The sequence below is a fragment of the Cetorhinus maximus genome, chromosome 9 (genome assembly GCF_964194155.1).
Source record: "Cetorhinus maximus chromosome 9, sCetMax3.hap1.1, whole genome shotgun sequence".
Classification (NCBI taxonomy): Eukaryota; Metazoa; Chordata; class Chondrichthyes; order Lamniformes; family Cetorhinidae; genus Cetorhinus; species Cetorhinus maximus.
In genome coordinates this window covers 13,309,449-13,329,314 of record NC_135887.1, presented here as the reverse complement: position 1 = coordinate 13,329,314, position 19,866 = coordinate 13,309,449, and the positions used below count along the sequence as shown (strand labels likewise).

The following is a 19,866-nucleotide window of genomic DNA, read 5'->3' as shown; positions in this document are numbered from 1 at the left end:
CTTATATAAAATCCATCCTATGCTGAATGTAGATGTACTCTCTGTTCCCATGTTCTGCTGGTTCTGTTCTGTAATCACAGAAATCATATAAACATAGAAATTTATGGCACAGATGGAGACCAGTTGGCCCATATTGTCAGTGCTTGTTGGAAAAAGTGTTTCCCAACCTAATCCCACCTTCCAGTTCTTGGTTCGTAGTCTTGGAGTTTTTTAAATAAGACCATAAGACATAGGAGCAGAAATTAGGCCATTCAGCCCATTGAGTCTGCTCCGCCATTCAATCATGGCTGATAAGTTTCTCAACCCCATTCTCCCACCTTCTCCCTGTAACCTTTGATCCCCTTACCAATCAAGAACCTATCTATCTCCGTCTTAAATACACTCAATGACCTGGCCTCCACAGCCTTCTGTGGCAATGAATTCCATAGATTCACCACTCTCTGGCTAAAGAAGTTTCTCCTCATCTCTGTTCTAAAAGGTCTTCCCTTTACTCTGAGGCTGTGCCCTCGGGTCCTAGTCTCTCCTACTAATGGAAACATCTTCCCCACATCCACTCTACCCAGGCCTTTCAGTATTCTGTAAGTTTCAATCAGATCCCCCCTCATCCTTCTAAACTCCATCGAGTATAGACCCAGAGTCCTCAAACGTTCCTCATATGTTAAGCCTTTCATTCCTGGGATCGTTCTCGTGAACCTCCTCTGGACCCTCTCCAGGGCCAGAACACGCTTCCTGAGATACGGGGCCCAAAATTGCTCTCAATATTCTAAATGTGGTCTGACCAGAGCCTTATAAAGCCTCAGCAGCACATCCCTGCTTTTATATTCTAGTCCTCTCAAAATAAATGCCAACATTGCATTTGCCTTCCTAACTACCGCGTCAACCTGCAAGTTAACCTTAAGAGAATCCTGGACTAGGACTCCTAAGTCCCTTTGCACTCCAGATTTCTGAATTCCCTCCCCATTTAGAAAATAGTCTATGCCTCTATTCTTCCTACCAAAGTGCATGACCTCACACTTCCCCACATTGTATTCCATCTGCCACTTCTTTGCCCATTCTCCTAACCTGGCCAAATCTTTCTGCAGCCTCCCCGCCTCCTCAATACTACCTGTCCCTCCACCTATTTTTGTATCATCTGCAAACTTAGCCAGGATGCCCTCAGTTCCTTCATCTAGATCATTAATATATAAAGTGAAAGTTGTGGTCCCAACACTGACCCCTGCGGAACTCCACTAGTTACCGGCCACCATCCTGAGAAGGACCCCCTTATCCCCACTCTCTGCCTCCTGCCAGACAGCCAATCTTCTATCCATGCCAGTACCTTGCCTCTAACACCATGGGCTCTTATCTTACTGAGCAGCTTCCTGTGCGGCACCTTGTCAAAGGCCTTCTGGAAGTCCAAGTAGATAACATCCATTGGCTCTCCTTTGTCTAAACTACTCGTTACCTCCTCAAAGAATTCTAACAGATTTGTCAGGCATGACCTCTCCTTGATGAAACCATGCTGACTTTGCCTTATTTTACCATGCACTTCCAAGTATTCTGAAATCTCATGCTTAATAATGGACTCTAAGATCTTACCAACAACTGAGGTCAGGCTAATCGGCCTGTAATTTCCCGTCTTTCGCTTCACTCCCTTCTTAAACAGGGGGGTTACATTAACGATTTTCCAGTCCTCTGGGACCCTCCCTGACTCCAGTGATTCCTGAAAGATCACCACTAATGCCTCCACTATCTCTTCAGCTATCTCCTTCAGAACTCTGGGGTGTAATCCATCTGGTCCAGGTGATTTATCCACCTTCAGGCCTTTCAGTTTTCCTAACACTTTCTCCTCGGTAATGACCACCATACTCACCTCTGCCCCCCGACTCTCTTGAACTTTGGGGATGTTACTCGTGTCTTCCACTGTGAAGACTGACGCAAAGTACCTATTCAGTTCCTCCGCCATTTCTTTGTTCCCCCCTACTACTTCTCCAGCGTCAGTATCCACTTTTGCCTCTTTCTTACCCTTTATATATCTAAAAAAACTCTTGCAATCTTCTTTTATATTACTGGCTAGTTTACCCTCATATTTAATCTTCTCCCTTCCTATTTTTTTTTTAGTTGTCCTCTGTTGGTCTTTGTAGGCTTCCCAATCCCCTGGTTTCCCACTGCTCTTCGCCGCATTGTATGCTTTCTCTTTAGCTTAGATGCTGTCCCTGACTTCCCTTGTCAGCTACAGTTGCCTCGTCCTCCCTTTAGTATGCTTCTTCTTCCTGGGGATGAATTTTTGCTGTGTCTCCCAAATTACTCCCAGAAACTCCTGCCATTGCTGTTCCACTGTCTTTCCTGCTAGGCTCATCTCCCAGCCAATTCTGGCCAGCTCCTCCCTCATACCTCTGTAGTTGCCTTTATTCAACTGTAATACCGTTACATCTGATTCCAGCTTTTTCCTCTCAAATTGCAGGGTAACTTCTATCATATTACAGTCACTTCCTCCTAAGGGTTCCTTCACCTTAAGCTCCCTTATCAAATCTGCCTCATTACACATCACTAAATCTAGAATTGCCTGTTCCCTATTGGGCTCCACCACAAGCTGCTCCAAAAAGCCATCTCGTAGACATTCCACAAATTCCTTTTCTTGGGATCCACTACCAACCTGATTTTCCCAGTCTACCTGCATATTGAAATCCCCCATGATCACTGTAACCTTGCTTTTCTTACATGCCTTTTCTATCTCCTGGTGTATCTTGTGCCCCACATCCTGACTACTGTTCGGAGGCCTGTACATAACTCCCATTATGGTTTTTTTTACCTTTGCGGTTCCTCAACTCTACCCACACAGATTCTACATCATCTGACCCTACGTCATTTCTTGCTATCGATTTAATTTCATTTCTTACTAACAAAGCAACCCCACCCCCTCTGCCAACCTGCCTATCTTTTCGATAGGATGTATATCCTTGGATATTTAGCTCCCAGTCCTGATCCCCTTGCAGCCATGTCTCCGTGATGCCCACCACATCATACCTGCCAATTTCAATCTGCGCCACAAGCTCATTTACCTTATTTCGTATACTGCGTGCATTCAGATACAACACCTTCAGTCCTGTATTTCCTGGCCCCTTTTACATTGTCGTCCCTTTATCAGATGTGCTTGAAGTTCGATTCCTAGCCTGTGTTCTGGAGACTTTAATAGCCTTTCCTGAGCTCTCCTTTGCGATTGAAGATTTGTCCTTCCAGCACCCTTTCAGACAGTGAGTTGCAGGCCTTGACTACCCACTGGCTTAGAAAATGTCTCCTCAACTCCTCTCTCATCCTTGTACCAGTTACTTTATATCAATATCCCCTTGTTACTGACCTTGTTGCTGGATGCAATATCTCCATCTATTCCCCTTCTCCCTTCATCACATTTGTAGAACTGAAATTCTTCTGAAGGTTTTAGCTTTGATCTTCCTGATGAACAGTGGTTTGCTGCAATGGTAAAATAGTCCCTTTTGCTTGCGTCTGAATTTTGAACTTTCCTGCCTGTTAATTGATTGAGCTAATTGATGTATCTGAGAAAGGCACACTCTCGTTTTTGAAGTGTGTCTATCCAAAATTTCATACGTTGAGTTTGCAGAAGATACTGGGTGGCAGAGTGCTAACTGAAGCTTATATACAAAACTCTCAGAAGTTGCCAACAGTGAGTAAAATTACACACACATTTTAATTTCACTTTTACATAATTGCCTTCCAATTTGTGTTTGGTCCCATGGCCCAAAATGTTTTAAAGAAAGCCACTCTCCTTTAGACACAATTAGCAAACATCTATTTTTGAAAATATTTATATGCAATAATTCCAGCTGCAGAATTATAAAATGAATCCGTGTTGTGTATCATTGTGCGGTACTGCAATCCTTTCATGGATAAATATATGTGCTTCTCTTTTAACAGCTAAGATATGTGGAGAGGATGGACAAGCGGATCCCAACTGTTTTGTCTCTGCACAAGCTGTAGTGTATGTTATAATGGAAAAAGAGTAAGTAAATATGGTGGAAATAATTAGTTCAAAGCACTGAGGGTTTATCCAATTTGAGTTGAATATTGAATCTTGGCAAGTGTTAGGGCTGACAAAAAGCCTGTATTTAGTTTGAGACATTGGAACCTATATGGTGTAAGTGGATTTTGTCTAAACTGGATATGTGGTAAGCAGGTACTAGAAAACAGCATGACTGTTAGAAAAGCTGCAAAAGCTGCAGTTTACACTGGTAAGTTCTGGTGAATGTTTAGTAATGGTGCATCATACCATGCCTTACTGCAGCATTCCATTGTACCAATAGCAAGCTGGAATGAAGAACTCTATTGGCTTAGTAGTACCTCTCTAAGTGCACTACTGTAGAACTAAATGGCACAGAACAAAAAGTGTAAATGAGTTAGAGCTTCTACCCAGATCAGTGTCCACTGACACTGGTTCTTTTACCCTTTATTATCCTTTTTATAATTACTTAGCAAAAAAAAGTGCACTTGACTTTCTTGTTACCGCAATTAGGCAAATTACATTTCTAGTACAGTTTGCAAACCATGCATTGATTTGGGCAGTCAGATGCCTGTCATTTACCCTAAAACAGCGAATTGACTGGGTTGCAATATTTATCACAATGGTCACTGTGCATTAAAGCAAAGACTGCAATTATGACTATCTTTGTTTAATTTTATTGAGCAGAAACTTTGAAATTGAGGCCAATACAAGCTGTCATGACCACCTAATTCTGCAAATGAACACAATTTTTTAAACTTATAATGTAGCGCATTCTCAAGTCTAATATCTCCTCTATTCCTTTGATCCCACGGTTCTGAGGTCTAGCTTATTGTGAGAAGCATATGACAAAATGTCATGTATGACAGCGAGCCATTCTTTTTTGAAGAATCGTGACCAAGGAGAGGAGGAAGACTAATTCCTGCCGATTCAATTCACAGTGAAGCCTGCAACCCCTTCCCCCTCTGCCAACAACATTTGTGCTACTTCTTCCTATAATAACTTCATTGTTATGGATGAGCAAAATTTAGAAACTTTTTTTTACATACCTGGCTGCTAGGGATAGCAATTACCTTCCCTGAAGGACACGAAAGAACCAGTTGGAATTTTATGACAATCCAGTAGCTTTCATAGTCATTTTCTGGTGCTAGCCCACAAATTAGCAGTTTTATTGAATTAATTTATACGCTAGACCTCTGGATTAATAGTCCAGTATCATAGTCAATCTGCTGCAGTATACTTTTTGCAGATTATAATGAACACATTTTAGAACAACTACATGTTTCAATAAATAATTTGGAAGCCTTATTTCTAGGGGAGGGGAAGAAAGACTTGTGATTATATGGTGCCTTTCATGATCTCAGGACATACCAAAATGCCTAACAACCAATTAAGCACTTTTTGAAGTCTAGTAACTGTTGCAATGTAGGAAATATGACATCCAATTGCACACAGTAAGGTCCCACAGACAGGCGATCTGTTTTAGTGATGTTAGTTGAGAGATAAATGTTGGCCATGACACTGGAGATAATCACCCTGCTCCTCTTCGAAATAGTAACATGGGATCTTTTACATATGCTTAAAAGGACAGATGGGCCTCAGTTTAACGTCTCATCCGAGAGATGGTGCATCTGCTGACAGTGCCGCACTCCTTTAGTACTGCACTGCAGTGTCAGCATAGATATAGTGCTCAAGTCTTTGGAGTGGGACTTTTGAGCCCACTGCCTTCTGACTCAGGCTAGAGTGCTATCGCAGCAGCTGACACTAAAGTTAAACAAAGTACAATGTATCATACCAATATTCTATAATACCTTAATAGTAAGTTTACTGATGCATTTTTCTTCTGTCAGTCAAAACACTGCAGATGTTAATATCTGGATCATAAGTACTAATGCAGTATAGAGATGTATGTTGCTATCTTGTCTTGATGTGACCAAAGACCTGCCAGCTTTGACGACCTCAGCTGGAATACTGTTGGGGCTGCAGACTTTGTTGTTTTTCATCCATTTGATTGCTTGTTGCAGCTTTCCTATTGGTATTGGTTCTCCCATAGATTCTACCATAAGGAACTGAGGATAACTGGGAGAATATCAGCCAACAGTGTGGGTTCTTTCCAGCATTGATGACAGCATTGTCATCCTTAAGAAGAGAAACATCATCCTATGAACAAAGGGGATTTTGTCCATTTGACCTTGATCTTTAGATCGCCCTTGTGGCTTCTGGAAGCCAACTCAAAAACATGCAGGCAAAACCCCTGCAAAATCAACTTCATTGGACTGGACATAGTGTTGGGATGGCTAAAAAACCTTTTCCACTGCCAGATCCTGTTTTCTCAACTCTCAAATGGCCAGCATTCCAGGGGAGGACAAAGAAAGCACCTCAAAGACCTTCTGAAGCTCTCATTGAAGTGCGGCAGCATTGACGTTAATAGGAGGAGCTTGCTCCCATTCATTCAGAATGGCGGCAACATGTCCATCAAGCTGCATCTCACTTGAGTCACAGTGTCTTAATGATGCAGGAGAGTGGCGGCAGAGAAGGACAGAAAAGACTGCAATTCCTGCACTCTGGAGCCCACTATCTCATGGGATGCCCCATGTGCCCAAAGATCTGCAAGTTGAGAATCAGCCTGTTCAGTCACATGAAGACCCATGGCAGACCCTGAGTAGACATTATCCTTGAATTGAGGGACAGCCGCTGCTGGGGCTATCTTTGTAATGAAGAACTTAGCACCTTCATTAAGACTTTACGATGCATTAGTGGCAGTACAAAGGTTTTTTTGCCTGCATGGTGTAAATCCGTTGTTAAGCTAAGCTGAATCTAAAGAAAGTGGAAATTCTCTCCTCTGGTAAGTATAAGTGCTGTAGTGTTTCGTAGAATCCCAACTCCAAATTCAGAGTGCACTACTGAATAACTCCAAGTAGATGTAAACACTTCACATCACTGCACCTTATTGTGCTAATCAATAATCTGCTCTTAACGTGTTTTGGAGAATCCACAAGTATTTCCCAAAACACAAGAGAATTAGGGAAAAGCAGTTATTTGCAGAAGTGTCTTCTTTACACTCTTGTGTAAGTCGAAATAGTTACTCCTTTTCAGTCTAGCTTTGCGTCAGTAAACAGTACATTGTCCCAAGCCTGCGGAGGTTTATCTTTTCACCTGTAATGGTAGAGTTACTGATGAACTCTATATTACTAAGATGGCAGTGTGATTTTAGCTGAAATGATGCTCCTTGGTGTGCGCTGTACAGTCTCTAGGACACAGATATAAAGTGAAAAGAACTTGATGAGAGTGAGGAGATAGTGACTGATGATTTGTTGCCATCTTGTGGTTGAACATGAAACTAAAATTTGGGCTGTGGGGTCATGCGTTCTGACTGCTGCTGGGTCACAGTTTAAGAACTAAGATCTAGTACTTAAGTTATTCAAAAAATGCAGTGGAAAGTGACTTTCAGTTATCGTAATGCATCATGTTTGTTAATTTTAGCATAGGACTAGGAAGAAATTACCATAGGCTGTTGCAGGGTTAAAATGAATAAAAGCTTGTGTTGTTGTTTTGACAACTTGTACTTTTGTAATTTTCATCTCTACTCTCCTTCCCTCACGTATTAATATCAGAAAGGAGCAGATTCAATTGGACAGATTGCCTTTTCTTGTTTCATAGTTTATTTTCAGAAATGCAGTGAATCCTTGTGTTGCACAAACTAGTGACGTAACTGCTAAGAAGAGGAATTCTTAAAAATCCATCAATCTTCCTTTTATCTGTTGTACAGACTTGGTAATATGTACTTTATATCTCTCTGTAAACTGTGTATTGTTTCTTATAATGTCCTTTGTTCCAGTTCACTCATGTTTTTCATACGGTTTCTCTCACTGCCCCAAAGCATTTAATGGATGAGAATGAACTAAACATAGTCTGCATCTAAATTGGTGCAACATGCAACAGATGATCTAATCTATGAAAAAACACCTTTTTTTTAAAAAAAACTGTTTACTTATCACTGTTACAAATGCAAGATTTTATAAGATAATTATGTTTTGGACTGTCTTTAATGCAAGGTAGAATGGAATAATGAAGAGAGCCGTATGACCTGCTATGAGTTCTAACTGACAACAAGGAACTGGGAGGCCTAGGTCGGTTGTTATTGAAAAGCGCATGCTAAGTTTAACACCTGGAAAAAAAGGCAGAAGCAGATGTTCTTGTTAGTGCAGACTTACTTGCTCAGAGACGTTGAACAGGAGCAGAGAGGACAAAATATAATCAGCAGTTGCTGCAGTCTGCAGAGGGGAAAAGGCTGTTTTCTGTATTAGCTACAAGACAGAATGCTGAGAAAAGCTTGTCCACTGGTCAAAGAGAGGAAATCCGCATCGATTTAAGGACACTGGAATATTTGCCCTGGCAAGGCTGGGAGAAGAAACCACCAGAGTGGGCCTTGCTATTGGAAATCAGTTAGTAAATGCTCTGAAGACTGAGGGACTGGATCTTTGACGGCCATTGGACATTACGACTCAGCGAAATGGGGAGCAGTGAATCCGTTGGAAGCTGAGGGTGACTTCAGAGTGTTTTCTGGAAAGTGTGCTGTAAAGTATAGATGCAGCATGGGTTTGTTTATTGGTCATGTTAAGACATTAATAAAGGTTACCTTTTCTGTAGTTAATAGAGTACTAGTGGCTTACTAAGTAATATTTAGTTACTGTTGCTTTTAGTTTGTTTGTTAAAGTAAAAGTCTTAAAACTGGAAATCTTGTCATGCAATTCCTCTTGAAACAGTCATTGGGAATTCAAATACCCTTTTTTATAAGTTATTAGGTCTCTACAGGGATCATTTAAAGACTATAATACTCTAGGGGGTTTTGTGGTTGTAAACCATTTCATGATTTGAAATATCACCTGAAATTTCACTTCCTTCACTGTGCACTCTACAATGGTGTGGCAATTCAGTTTGTGGAAAATTTCTTAGGGCTCGCAATTTGCAGGACACATTTAAAGATGTAGAAAGGCACATTTAATATGGTGGCAATTCAATGCAGATTAGCCAACACCTGTTTATTTCAAATTGGCAGCATTTTCAATTTATCCTTTATATTCTGCTAGTCCAGTATTTGCTAGTGTTGGAAATGCAGTCTCTCTCTCGCAATTTTCACAATAGAAAGTCTGCTCAGGTTGAAGCAGTGGCTGCCTAACATTCACTCCAACATTTAATTTTTGAAACTTGACTCTTTTTATTAGGAGACCTCCTCAGTCAGTCCCAGAGATAGCCTATACTGATACATTTCACTACATTGTAACTGCTCTGCCAAACCTTTTGGCCGTTCATAGCACAAGACATCTGATATGGTCTAACACTGCAAACAGATTTATTATAAGGTCACAGTGGGAATGTTGTAAACAATAATGGGGCATCTATTATTGAGCTATAGTAGAAGAGAAGAGTAATTTATTTTATACAGCCATTGTGCCTTTTAGTCTCCAAGGAAACTGCATTATTAAAAGGGATAACTTTTTAAAAGAAGCCACATTTAGCAATATTAAGATGAATAACTTTAAAAGATGGATATCTTTGATATTAACTTTTGTTTTATTTTGTTACAGAAGCTTATTAATGGCTTATCTTGGATTGCACCTAGATTTACATTTTTAAAACCACATAATTTTCCATGACTAAAGACAAAGCATTAGTGCAATTTTTAATCGGAAAAGGCTTTTAAGAATTCAGCTATTATTCTTTGTCCACATATAAAATGAGTGCTGACCTTTTTTATTTTTCATTCTCCAACAGGCACTTTACAGAATTTTTACGGAGTCATCATTTTTGTAAATACCAAATTGAGGTGTTGACTAGTGGCATTGTTTACCTGGCTGATATTCTGTTCAATGAGTCAGCACTCTTCTATTTCTCAGAGGTAAGATGCAGCATAGTGTGCGTAGTCTTGAACTCATTGGCTGGTATCTTATGTAGATCCCTGGTTTGTTGTTGAAGAGCCAGCAGACAAGCAGAATTTGTTTGTGGTAAATTAAACTGTCATTCTTCAGGAATTTTGTGGTGGGCACTCATTAAATATTTGTAATGCCAATATTGTATATCTTATATCTCAGATCTATGCAGAGAGACACCAGTTTCTATGTGCGCAACAGGTTTTATTTACAGTGCCTTAAAATGCCTGCTCCATGCTTCAGCTCTAGCTTCTAACTTTTTCTACAGTTTGTTTACTTATCCCCGAGTACACACCCAGGCTTAACCGATCAAGCATAGTGAGCATCAATAGTCAATAGACTCACCTAATCAAACATAGAACAGTTGAACACTACAGCCACCAAATGTTTTGTATAGTAATTTACAGTTACTCATTTATGAATTTTGTGTAATTTGGAATACTGACATCTAATGTATCATTTAAAGCAAACACAACTTGCAACTTAATGTTGAAAAACATTGTGAGCCAAAGGAATATTAAGGGGGTGACCAAAAGCTTGTTGAAAGAGAGATGGTGTTTAAGGAGGGTTTGAAAGGAGAGGAAGTGAAAGACCAAGAAGGTTTTATGGAGGAAATTTGTGAATATGGGTCCAGAGCTCTGCTCCCTAACCCACCCTCTTGCGGCCGACCTTCCGACTCGCAGCCTCTGCCACTCCCTAACCCACCCTCTCGCTGTCAACCCTCAGGCTCGTGGCTTCTCCCGCTTCCTGATCCTCCCGCTCCCCACTTTTCTTTCCTGAACCCTCACTGTGAGCGAGAGATAGGGCCAGGGAGTGGATGTGTGGCAATTGGGAAGTTCGAGAAGCATATTTATTTTATATTTTAAAATTTATTTTATTTTTGAAAGTTCTTTCATTTACCAATTTAGGAATTTAGCAACATAAAGTATTTCAACTTACAGGGTATTATTATGTTTTAATGGTTTTTCTGATGAGAAAGGTCCTACAAGCCTTAACTACAGTTTTTACACATAAGCGAATCAGATTTTCCCATTAAAACTGCACTTTTCAGGAACGCAACTACAACTTTAAGTGAGGACTTACTGCACAGGCAGCAGAGTTTTAGATGAACTGAAGTGCTGGAGGATTGATGGCCGGTCAGGACTATTTTAGACTCATCAAGGGCATAAATTTGTCTTCAGGGGAAAATGAGAACAGAGATGGGCAATCTTACAGAGGTGGATGTAAGCTGAGAGGAAATGAGGTAAGCATGGCTTGAAGTCACATAAGACACTAGGGTTGTGAAGAACCTGGTTCATCCTGTGAACATGGCAAGGAAAGGGAGGTGAAGTCAGTCGCCCCATGGTTTAACTGGAGGAAATTGTGTCACTCAAGACCATCTGATGTGGGGAAGTTACTAGATTTAGTTAATGAAGACAGAGAGACTGAGCACTAGGATAAAAATTAATTGATCAGAGAGAGCCAGTTTTGGATTTGTAAAGGTTAAGTCATGTCTAACTAACATAGTTGAATTTTTTGAGAAGGTTGTTAATGTAGAGTAGGAAGTTTCTATGGATGGTATTTATATAGACTTCAGTATGATTCTGTATAAGAGACCACTAAACAAAAGCGGATGCACATGGAATTGGCAGCAACCTGAGAAGGGAATTAGTTAAAAGGTAGAAAACAAAGTAAAGTTAATGGATGTATACTCTAATTGGCAGGATGTGATTAGTGTTGTGCTGCAGTTATTTGCACTGGAGCCTCAATTTTTCACTATATTTATGTGACTTGGATGAAGAAATGGCTGTATATCCAAGATTGCAACACTAACTTAGGGAGAACACTGATTGTAGATGGCAGTAGAAAGAGTCAATGGGACATTGTTAAAGTGAGTGAGAAATGGCAGATGGAGTAGTGTGAACTCAAGAAAGATATATTGGAATGTTTTCTAAATGGTGGGAAACTAGGAACTATGGAGAGGATGGCAGATTTAGCTGTCTATTTGCATAAATCACTAAAAACCAGTGGACACGTACAAAACATAATTTAAAAAGACTAATTGAGCGTTAGCCTTCATCTCAAGGGGACTAGAATGCAACAGGGCAGAAAGTATACTACGGTTGTATAAAGCTCTGGTTAGACCGTATCTGGAGTCCTACATTCAGTTCTGGCACTGCACCTTGGGCTGGCTATATTGACCTTGGAGGTGATGCAGCTCAGGTCCACCAGAATGATACCAGGGCTAAAAGGGTTAAGTTATGAGGACAGGCTGCATAGATTCGCTTTGTTTTCTCTGGAGTGCAAAAGATGAAGGAGTGATGTTATTGAGGTGTTCAACACAATTAAAGAATTTGATGGTGTAGGTAGAGAAAAATTGTTTAGTCTGGTGTCTAAAACAACAGGGTATAACCTTAAAATCAGAGTTGGGCTGTTCACAGGTGATGTCAGGAAGCACTTTACACAAAGGCTAGTGAAAATCTGGAATTCTCTTCCCAAAAAGCTGTTGAAGTTGAAGGTCAGCAGAAAATTTCAGAACTGGGATTGCTAGATTTTCTTTAGGCAAGGGTATTAAGGGATATGGAGTCGAGGCAGCCAAATGGTGTGAAGTTACAGGTCGACCATGATCAAATTGAATAGTGGAACAGGCTCCCTACCCCTGTTCTTATAAAGTCTGACAGCATAGTGGTAGAGCTGGTTGTCATCAGCATACATGTGAAAGCTGATCATATACCTGCAGATGATGCTGCCTAAGGGTGTCATGTTGATAAGGAAATCTGATTAGAGGGATTTAAACAGGGAATGAATGTTATTGAATTGTTCAGGTGGTGTCTATTATGTCTTTAGGTGTCCCAAGGCACTTCATAAACAATTAAATATTTTTGAAGTGCAGTCACCCCTCATGGGCGCATATAAAGCCAGTTTGTACATAGTCAGGTCGTACAAACAACAAGAGAACAAAATAGTCACACCGTTTTTGATGGTATTTGTTGAAGGATAAATGCTGGTCAGGACACCGAGAGAGCTATAATGCGCCTCCTCTTCACATAGTGCCAGTCATTCTTTTTTACGTACACCTGAACACGTAGATGGGGCTTCAGTTTAATGTCTCATCCAAAAGGCAGCACTATTGCCAATGCAACACTTAGTAATGCATTGAAATGTTGGTCTAGATTTTGTGCAAAGTTCCTGGAACCTGGCTTGAAGCCACGGTTTTCTGACTCAGAAACTAGATTTATGGAAGTTGTCACTTCGTGAGTGTAGAATAAATCCTGTTATTCTAAGTGTAATCATATTGAAAGTACCAGTTTCAAACAGGTATTCATAGATTTGAATGTGTATTCAACAAACTAGAGTTACAATGAACTGCACATCTTACCATGTCACAGAGAGGACAGCTACAAAGGAACTCTGTAATTGCTTGGACACACATAGAGCTCCACTCTGTAGGAAAATGGAGTGCTGTGTTGCAATATTAAAAAGTTTCTGGTGGACATGAGACTAATTTTAAAATGTGGCTTTGGATCAAGCTTGTTTTATTGTGTGTGATGCAAACTAAGCGATGCGGGATGGCCTCCTAGTGGGTGACTCGTACTTTACTGTGCTTTAGTCAAGGTGCAGCCTGACTTCTGAGTTATAAGATCACTTTCAGGTTGAAGCCTGAAACGGTTTTGGATTGGCATGAGCAGTAGTAAAACCAACCTGTCATCCATTCCATAAAATCGATTCTATCACAACAGCTAAGTTCCTTTAAAACATCCCAAGATGCTTTGCAGGAGCAATATAAAACAAAATATGATGCAGAGCCACATAAGGAGATATTAGGTCAATGACCAAAAGCTTGGCCAAAGAGCAAAGTTTAAAATGCCTTGGAGGAACGTGAGACAAAGAAGGAGTTCCAGAGTTTAGGGCCCAGGCAACTGAGGACATGGCCACCAGAGGGTGGAACGATTAAAATCTGGGATGCTCGAGAGGCCAGCATTAGATGAGCACAGATATCTCGGAGGGTTGTGGAGCTGGAGGAGGTTGCAGAGATAGGGAGGGGGGAGGCCATGGAGAGCTTTGGAAACAAGGATGGGAATTTTAAAATCAAGGCATTACTTGAGCAGGAACCAGTAGAGGTCAATGAGCACAAGGATGATACATGAATGGGATGTGGTGCGAGTAAGGACACGGGCAGCAGAGTTTTGGATGACCTCAAGTTTACAGAGGGTAGAATGTGTGAGTTTAGCTAGGAATGCAATGAAATAGTCAAGTAGTCAAGTCTAGAGGTAACAAAGGCGTGAATGAACAGCAGATGAGCTGAGGCAGGGAGCAAAGTGGGCAATATTACAGAGGTTGAAATAGGTGGCCTGGGGGGTGGAGTGGATATGAGGTTGGAAGCTCATCTTGAAGTCAAATACAACATCGAGATTATGAATGGACTGGTTTAGTGTTGGACAGTTGCCAGGGAGAGGAATGGAGTCAGTAGGTAGGGAACTGAGTTTGGAGAGGAGACTGAGAGTCATAGCTTCAGTCTTCTCAATATACAAGCGGAGAAAATTTCCAGTACTGGATGTCGGATAAGCAGTCTGATAAGTTAACAGTGGAGCAGTCAAGAGAGGTGGTATAATCTTTTGTAGCAAATAATGATTCAAATGCTCATCAGGAATTGGATCAGCTCTTGATTTAGTGAACAGTAAAGTTGATTTGGGAAGGAAAATAAAAAAAACTGTTTCAGGACTTGAAGAATGAATTGATTTAAGTGACCTTTCCTCATTCCTATCTTGTTATGTGCATGAACTACATGATGCTACTGCATAATTTGAGGATAATTTTTAAATAAAAATGTTCAGATTTACTTGAGAAGATGTGGCAATCAGTGTGCAACGTTCTTTCTCATTCTGTTTCCATGAGGACCTGCAGAGGTTTTATGTGAAACTCTGTTTTTATAGCTCTGCCTTGTTTAGAGAAACAGCATTTTCTGTTTGCAGGTTTTTTTTCCTGCATCTCCTAGGAGTTCTCATATTAATTTGGAAGCAATGGCCAATTGAATGTTAAAAGCAAAATACTGCGGATGCTGGAAATCTGAAATAAAAATAGAAAATGCTGGAAAAACTCAGCAGGTCTGGCAGCATCTGTGGAGAGAGAAATAGAGTTAACGTTTCGAGTCCATATGACTCTTTTTCATATGGACTCGAAATGTTAACTCTGTTTCTCTCTCCGCAGATGCTGCCAGACCTGCTGAGTTTTTCCAGTATTTTTTGCCAATTGAATGTTTGTGTTTGCATTTTCCCCCCGTTATGGTGATTCCAACTCTGGCCATATTCCTGGAAATTTCAATCAAATGGCCGCCTACTTCAACCACTCCGTCCAGTCAAACAGCTTTTGTCCACAACTTGCTCCCCACCCCCTCCACCAACACCATTTCCATTTTTTTAAATAACTGATCCGTGAAAGTGGAATGGAAGAAAAAACACTTGCTTATGTTAATGACTATGCTTTTTCCTCCTGATTTGCTTGCAGCAGTGTCCAGGAGATTAATCTCTAATTCTTGGAGACTCCAAGCTAATTTAAAGGGTTGGCAGTCTTGCTCTGGTGTCACCTTGGTGTGATACAGGTCACAACTTAGCAATGGAAGTGATTTCAACTATTTGCATAGTGAATGATACTGAAGTGAATTGATCTTTTAAAATCAATAATGCATGAACTATTGCAGGTCTTAGTTGTAAAAACACAAGCTGAGCTTCAAGTTTCTGTTAAGGATAACAAATGCTTATTGATCATTTAAGGGTCATGGACAAAGTGGCTTTGGTATTTCATAACTAGATTGATTGTGAATAATCACTATTTCAAAGAAATCACTGAAACTCTTGAATAACTCCAAATTTTCAGACTGAAAAATGAAAATAAAATTGTGAAACTCTTTAAGTAACAGTTTAAGGAGGACATGCGCACACAATCTTCCCAAAGACTCTGGCCTCCTTGCAGCAATGTCCAATGGTGCTGTCAGAGGAGACTGTCTGCCTTCCCCGAATGAGAGGACAAACTGAAACTTATGACTGTGTTATGAGGGGAAATTTAGCAAAGACTGACAGGAGAGGTCATGGACTTTGGGAGGCTGGGGAGGGAAGAAAAGGGTGTTTAACTTGGCGTAGGCTTGGGGATATTGGGAATAGCTCAACGTCAAGACTGAGGCAAGGCCGCAAATTGAAGCATGATAGAGCAACACATGGGAATGCCATGGGAGCAAGACCGGAGGAGCAGTTAGAGAGAATTGTATATTTTAAGCCAGTAAATGTTCGAAGGGAAGAATTCCTCAACTCAAAAGGAAATTTACAGAAGGAAAGAATGTTATTGTTAATGATTATTCTTAAGGTGAATCCTGATGATTAATTTAAATGGCTAAAACAAATGGTGCTTTCACTGGTGAGATGATAACTCAATATCTCTACTGGTGTTATGGTAGTTTTGAACAAAGTATCACCCAGATCCAGCAGATTGGGGTATTTTGTGCTATTTTCTCCACAATAATGCACCAAATTTTACAAAGATGATATAAAACAAGTTCAATATCGTCAAAGTTGAACAGATGTTTTTTAATTGCACCTTATTAATCAGTATGTTTAAACAGTAATTTGTGTATACTTTCTGTAGCACATATGATAAAGTGTAGACTGTTGCTGGTGTAGGATATTCTGTAGATTTTCCTCAGCAATCAGATGTCCACTAGGACCTTTTACAGTAGAGGTGGCAAAGGCTAACCAGTTAACGTTTCCCATTCTCTGTGTGAAGACTTGAAAATAAATTGAACTTTCTGTGCAAGTTTATCTGTGTCTTCTTGGTAGCATTCTCACACATGTCCAAAGGTTGTAGGTACAAGACGAACTACAGGAGTTGAGTGTCTCATCTAAGAAGAACCCGCTTCAGTACTAAGAAAGTGCTGCACTGTTGAAGATGTCACATTTGGAAGAGATGATAAATCAAGTCTGTCAATTGAAGTGGACATAAAAGATCCCATGGTACTATTTAAAATGAAGGCAGTATATGGCAGATCCACTATTTTCCTAGCGAACATTACTTCAGTCAACATGAACAAAAGCAGATTCTGGTTATTCATTTGCTGTTGTGGATTTTGCTTTGCACAAAAATGGCTGCTTTTGTCTACTTAATAAGAACCACACGTCAGGTAATAATTTGGTTGTGAACAGATGCCATCTAAACTGTAGGGTTTGGTTTGGAGTGTATTTAATTCTTTATTCCTTATTTTCTTTCTAGTATATGGAGAAAGAAGAAGCTGTAAATATCCTGCAGTTTTGGTTGGCTGCAGACAACTTCCAAGCTCAACTGGCTGCTAAAAGCGGGCAGTACGATGGTCAAGAAGCACAGAATGACGCCATGATCTTGTATGATAAGTAAGTTTAGAAAAACAAATAGGCAAATTTGGTGTGTCAACCATGACAGATTGAGCATTGTGTTTTACAATTTAGCTTTGTAGGTCAAGGTCCGTAAGCTAAACATCAAAGATAATGTTAAGAGACCCTGGGGTATGGATGAAATGTGTGGCTTCTAATTTAGTAAAAGAAAATATTGTGCTAATACCATTGTGCTATGCTGTTAGCAGGGGTGGGGAGGAGGGTGGTGGAAATATTTTTTAATGATCAGGACGAAAGCTTCAATTCAAGTTTTGACCATCCCTTTTTTGCCTTAGTCTTATGTCAACACACGATGAGCATGTTGAAAGCCAGTTTTTTTAAATTGCTTCTGAGCTAACCATAGAATTTGTAGCTAAGCTTGCTGTTGACATTTTGAAGTCAATGCAACCTCCCTTGAGCAAATGTTCCCCCAGCAATACAAAAATGGTATTTTTGTAACATTTGTATAGTTGAATTCTGTACTGGGTGGTTCTTCCAAGTAATATTGAGTAGAAGTGCAAGACAGATCTGTAGTACCACTTGTTTAATTGATGTGTTTTTATTTATAGGTACTTTTCTTTGCAAGCTACTCGCCCTTTAGGATTTGATGATTCTGTCCGATTAGAAATAGAGTCAAATATCTGCAGAGAAGGAGGTCCACTCCCTGACTGTTTCACCACTCCATTAAGGCAAGCCTGGACAACAATGGAAAAAGTGAGTTTGCCTTGTTTAATGCACTTGAACATTTACTGATTTAAATCCACATTTAAAATTGAATAATTCATAATTCCTATGTTATTTAACATGGGCAATAGACTGAGTTTGGACTTTTTGGGGCATATTTTGAAAATATTTTCCATGGGCATAAACATGGATTTTGTTTGTACTTTCTGCATATTTCTTTTATTCAATTTTCCTTGTTAAATATTTAACTTGTGTACAGGATAAATAGAGTATCCCAACTATATGTAAGATCTTTCTCAGATAGCAACAAAGGTTGTTGCTCTTTATCAGATGATTTGGCATAGTGGTTATGTTACTGCACTAGTAATCCAGAGATCTGGACTAATGGTTGGGAGACCCAAGTTCCAATCCCACCAACAGAGCTTGGGAATTCAAATTCAATTATTTAAATAAATCTGAAAACACATAGTTAATATCAGCAGTGGTGACCATGAAACTTCCAAATTGTCATCAAAGCCATCTGGTTGACCAATGTCTATAAGGGAAAAAAGTCTGCTGTCCTCGTCCTGTCTGGCCTATATGTGACTCCAGACTCTCATCAATGTGGTTGACTCTGAAATGCCCCATCAAGCCATTCGGTTGTCAAGAAGGTGATCCCTGCCACCTTCTCAAAAGCAATTAGTGATGGACAGTAAATACTGGTTTTGCCCACATTCTTGAATGAATGTATTAAAAAAGCTTTAATCTTGTGCAGTTACAATTGGTCTCTGAGCTATTCAGCGCACCAGAGTTTGTCAGCAGATGGGCACCCGACAAGCTAGAAGCAGAAAAATGGTTATAATAACTAGCAAACTCAACAATGGCAGGACAGATTGGGGTAAAGCACAAATGTGATTAGCCAATTGGCTGATTTGTAGTACAGAGAAGACCCGTAAAACATCTACAGTGCTTGAAAATGATAAATATTGATCAATGTCAAGATTATTTTCTTCATCCTAGTTATAAATAGCCTGTCTTTTTGTACCTTTCAGGTTTACTTACCTGGTTTCTTGTCTAGTAATTTGTACTACAAATACTTGAATGATCTCATCCACTCAGTGCGAAATGATGAATTTACAGGAGCCTATACTCCCTTTCTTGGCCAAGGACCAAATAGCCCTCATGAACATGAACCTAGCACAGGCAGTTCTGATGCCAGTGTGGCACAGGTACGGAAAAACTTTTGTCTTAAGAACATTTTAATGTATATTTGATTTTGTATTTCAATTGCTAAAACACAATACAGCCCATACTTTAGAATGTTTTGGAGTGAAGGATCTAGCTTATTTTGTTACTTCCGAGTAAAAAAAAATTGACCAACTTGATAGCTTAAAATTAAAAAACCTTCACTTACATAGCTTTTTATCATGCCTTCAGAATATCCCAAAGTGCTGCACATTTTATAAATTACCTTTGAAAAGTACTGACTGTTGTGAAGCCAAATGCAGCAGCCAATTTGTACACAAGGTCACATGAACAGCAAATGACATTAAAGACTGTTTAATCTGTATTGGTGGTGTTGATTGAAGGAGGAATCAGTGCTCTAAAATTCAGCAAAATGAAAGTTAATAAGCTATACCCCTTGGAAGAGGCAATACGATAGCTCTGAGAACTGAAATGAAACTGAAAAAGTTGTCTGCAGTTGAGGCTTAGGCCTAATACCTGAATGATATGGCAGAATTCTACACTGATCCATCCGACAGTTACTGGATGGATTACATACTATTTACAGCACAAAAACAGTTCATTAAACCCAACAGATAGAGCCAAGGTTTATGCTGCCAAAGAGCCGAGAATGAATAAATGGATGTGAAGCAGGAAACGTTTACTAAGCATTGTGATTTAA

General features: G+C 39.9%; 1 protein-coding gene across 3 annotated transcripts in view; it reads left to right on the top strand.

The window, feature by feature from the left end:
* Nucleotides 1-19,866, top strand: part of akap10 (A kinase (PRKA) anchor protein 10) — an 85,293-nt gene that overhangs the window by 50,833 nt on the left and 14,594 nt on the right. For all 3 annotated transcript variants that reach the window (XM_078548083.1, XM_078548084.1, XM_078548086.1), the window contains exons 6-10: nt 3,913-3,997; nt 9,770-9,893; nt 17,161-17,297; nt 17,867-18,011; nt 19,013-19,189. In XM_078548083.1, coding sequence (XP_078404209.1) covers nt 3,913-3,997; nt 9,770-9,893; nt 17,161-17,297; nt 17,867-18,011; nt 19,013-19,189 — 668 coding nt within the window. The remainder of the gene's footprint in view (nt 1-3,912; nt 3,998-9,769; nt 9,894-17,160; nt 17,298-17,866; nt 18,012-19,012; nt 19,190-19,866) is intronic.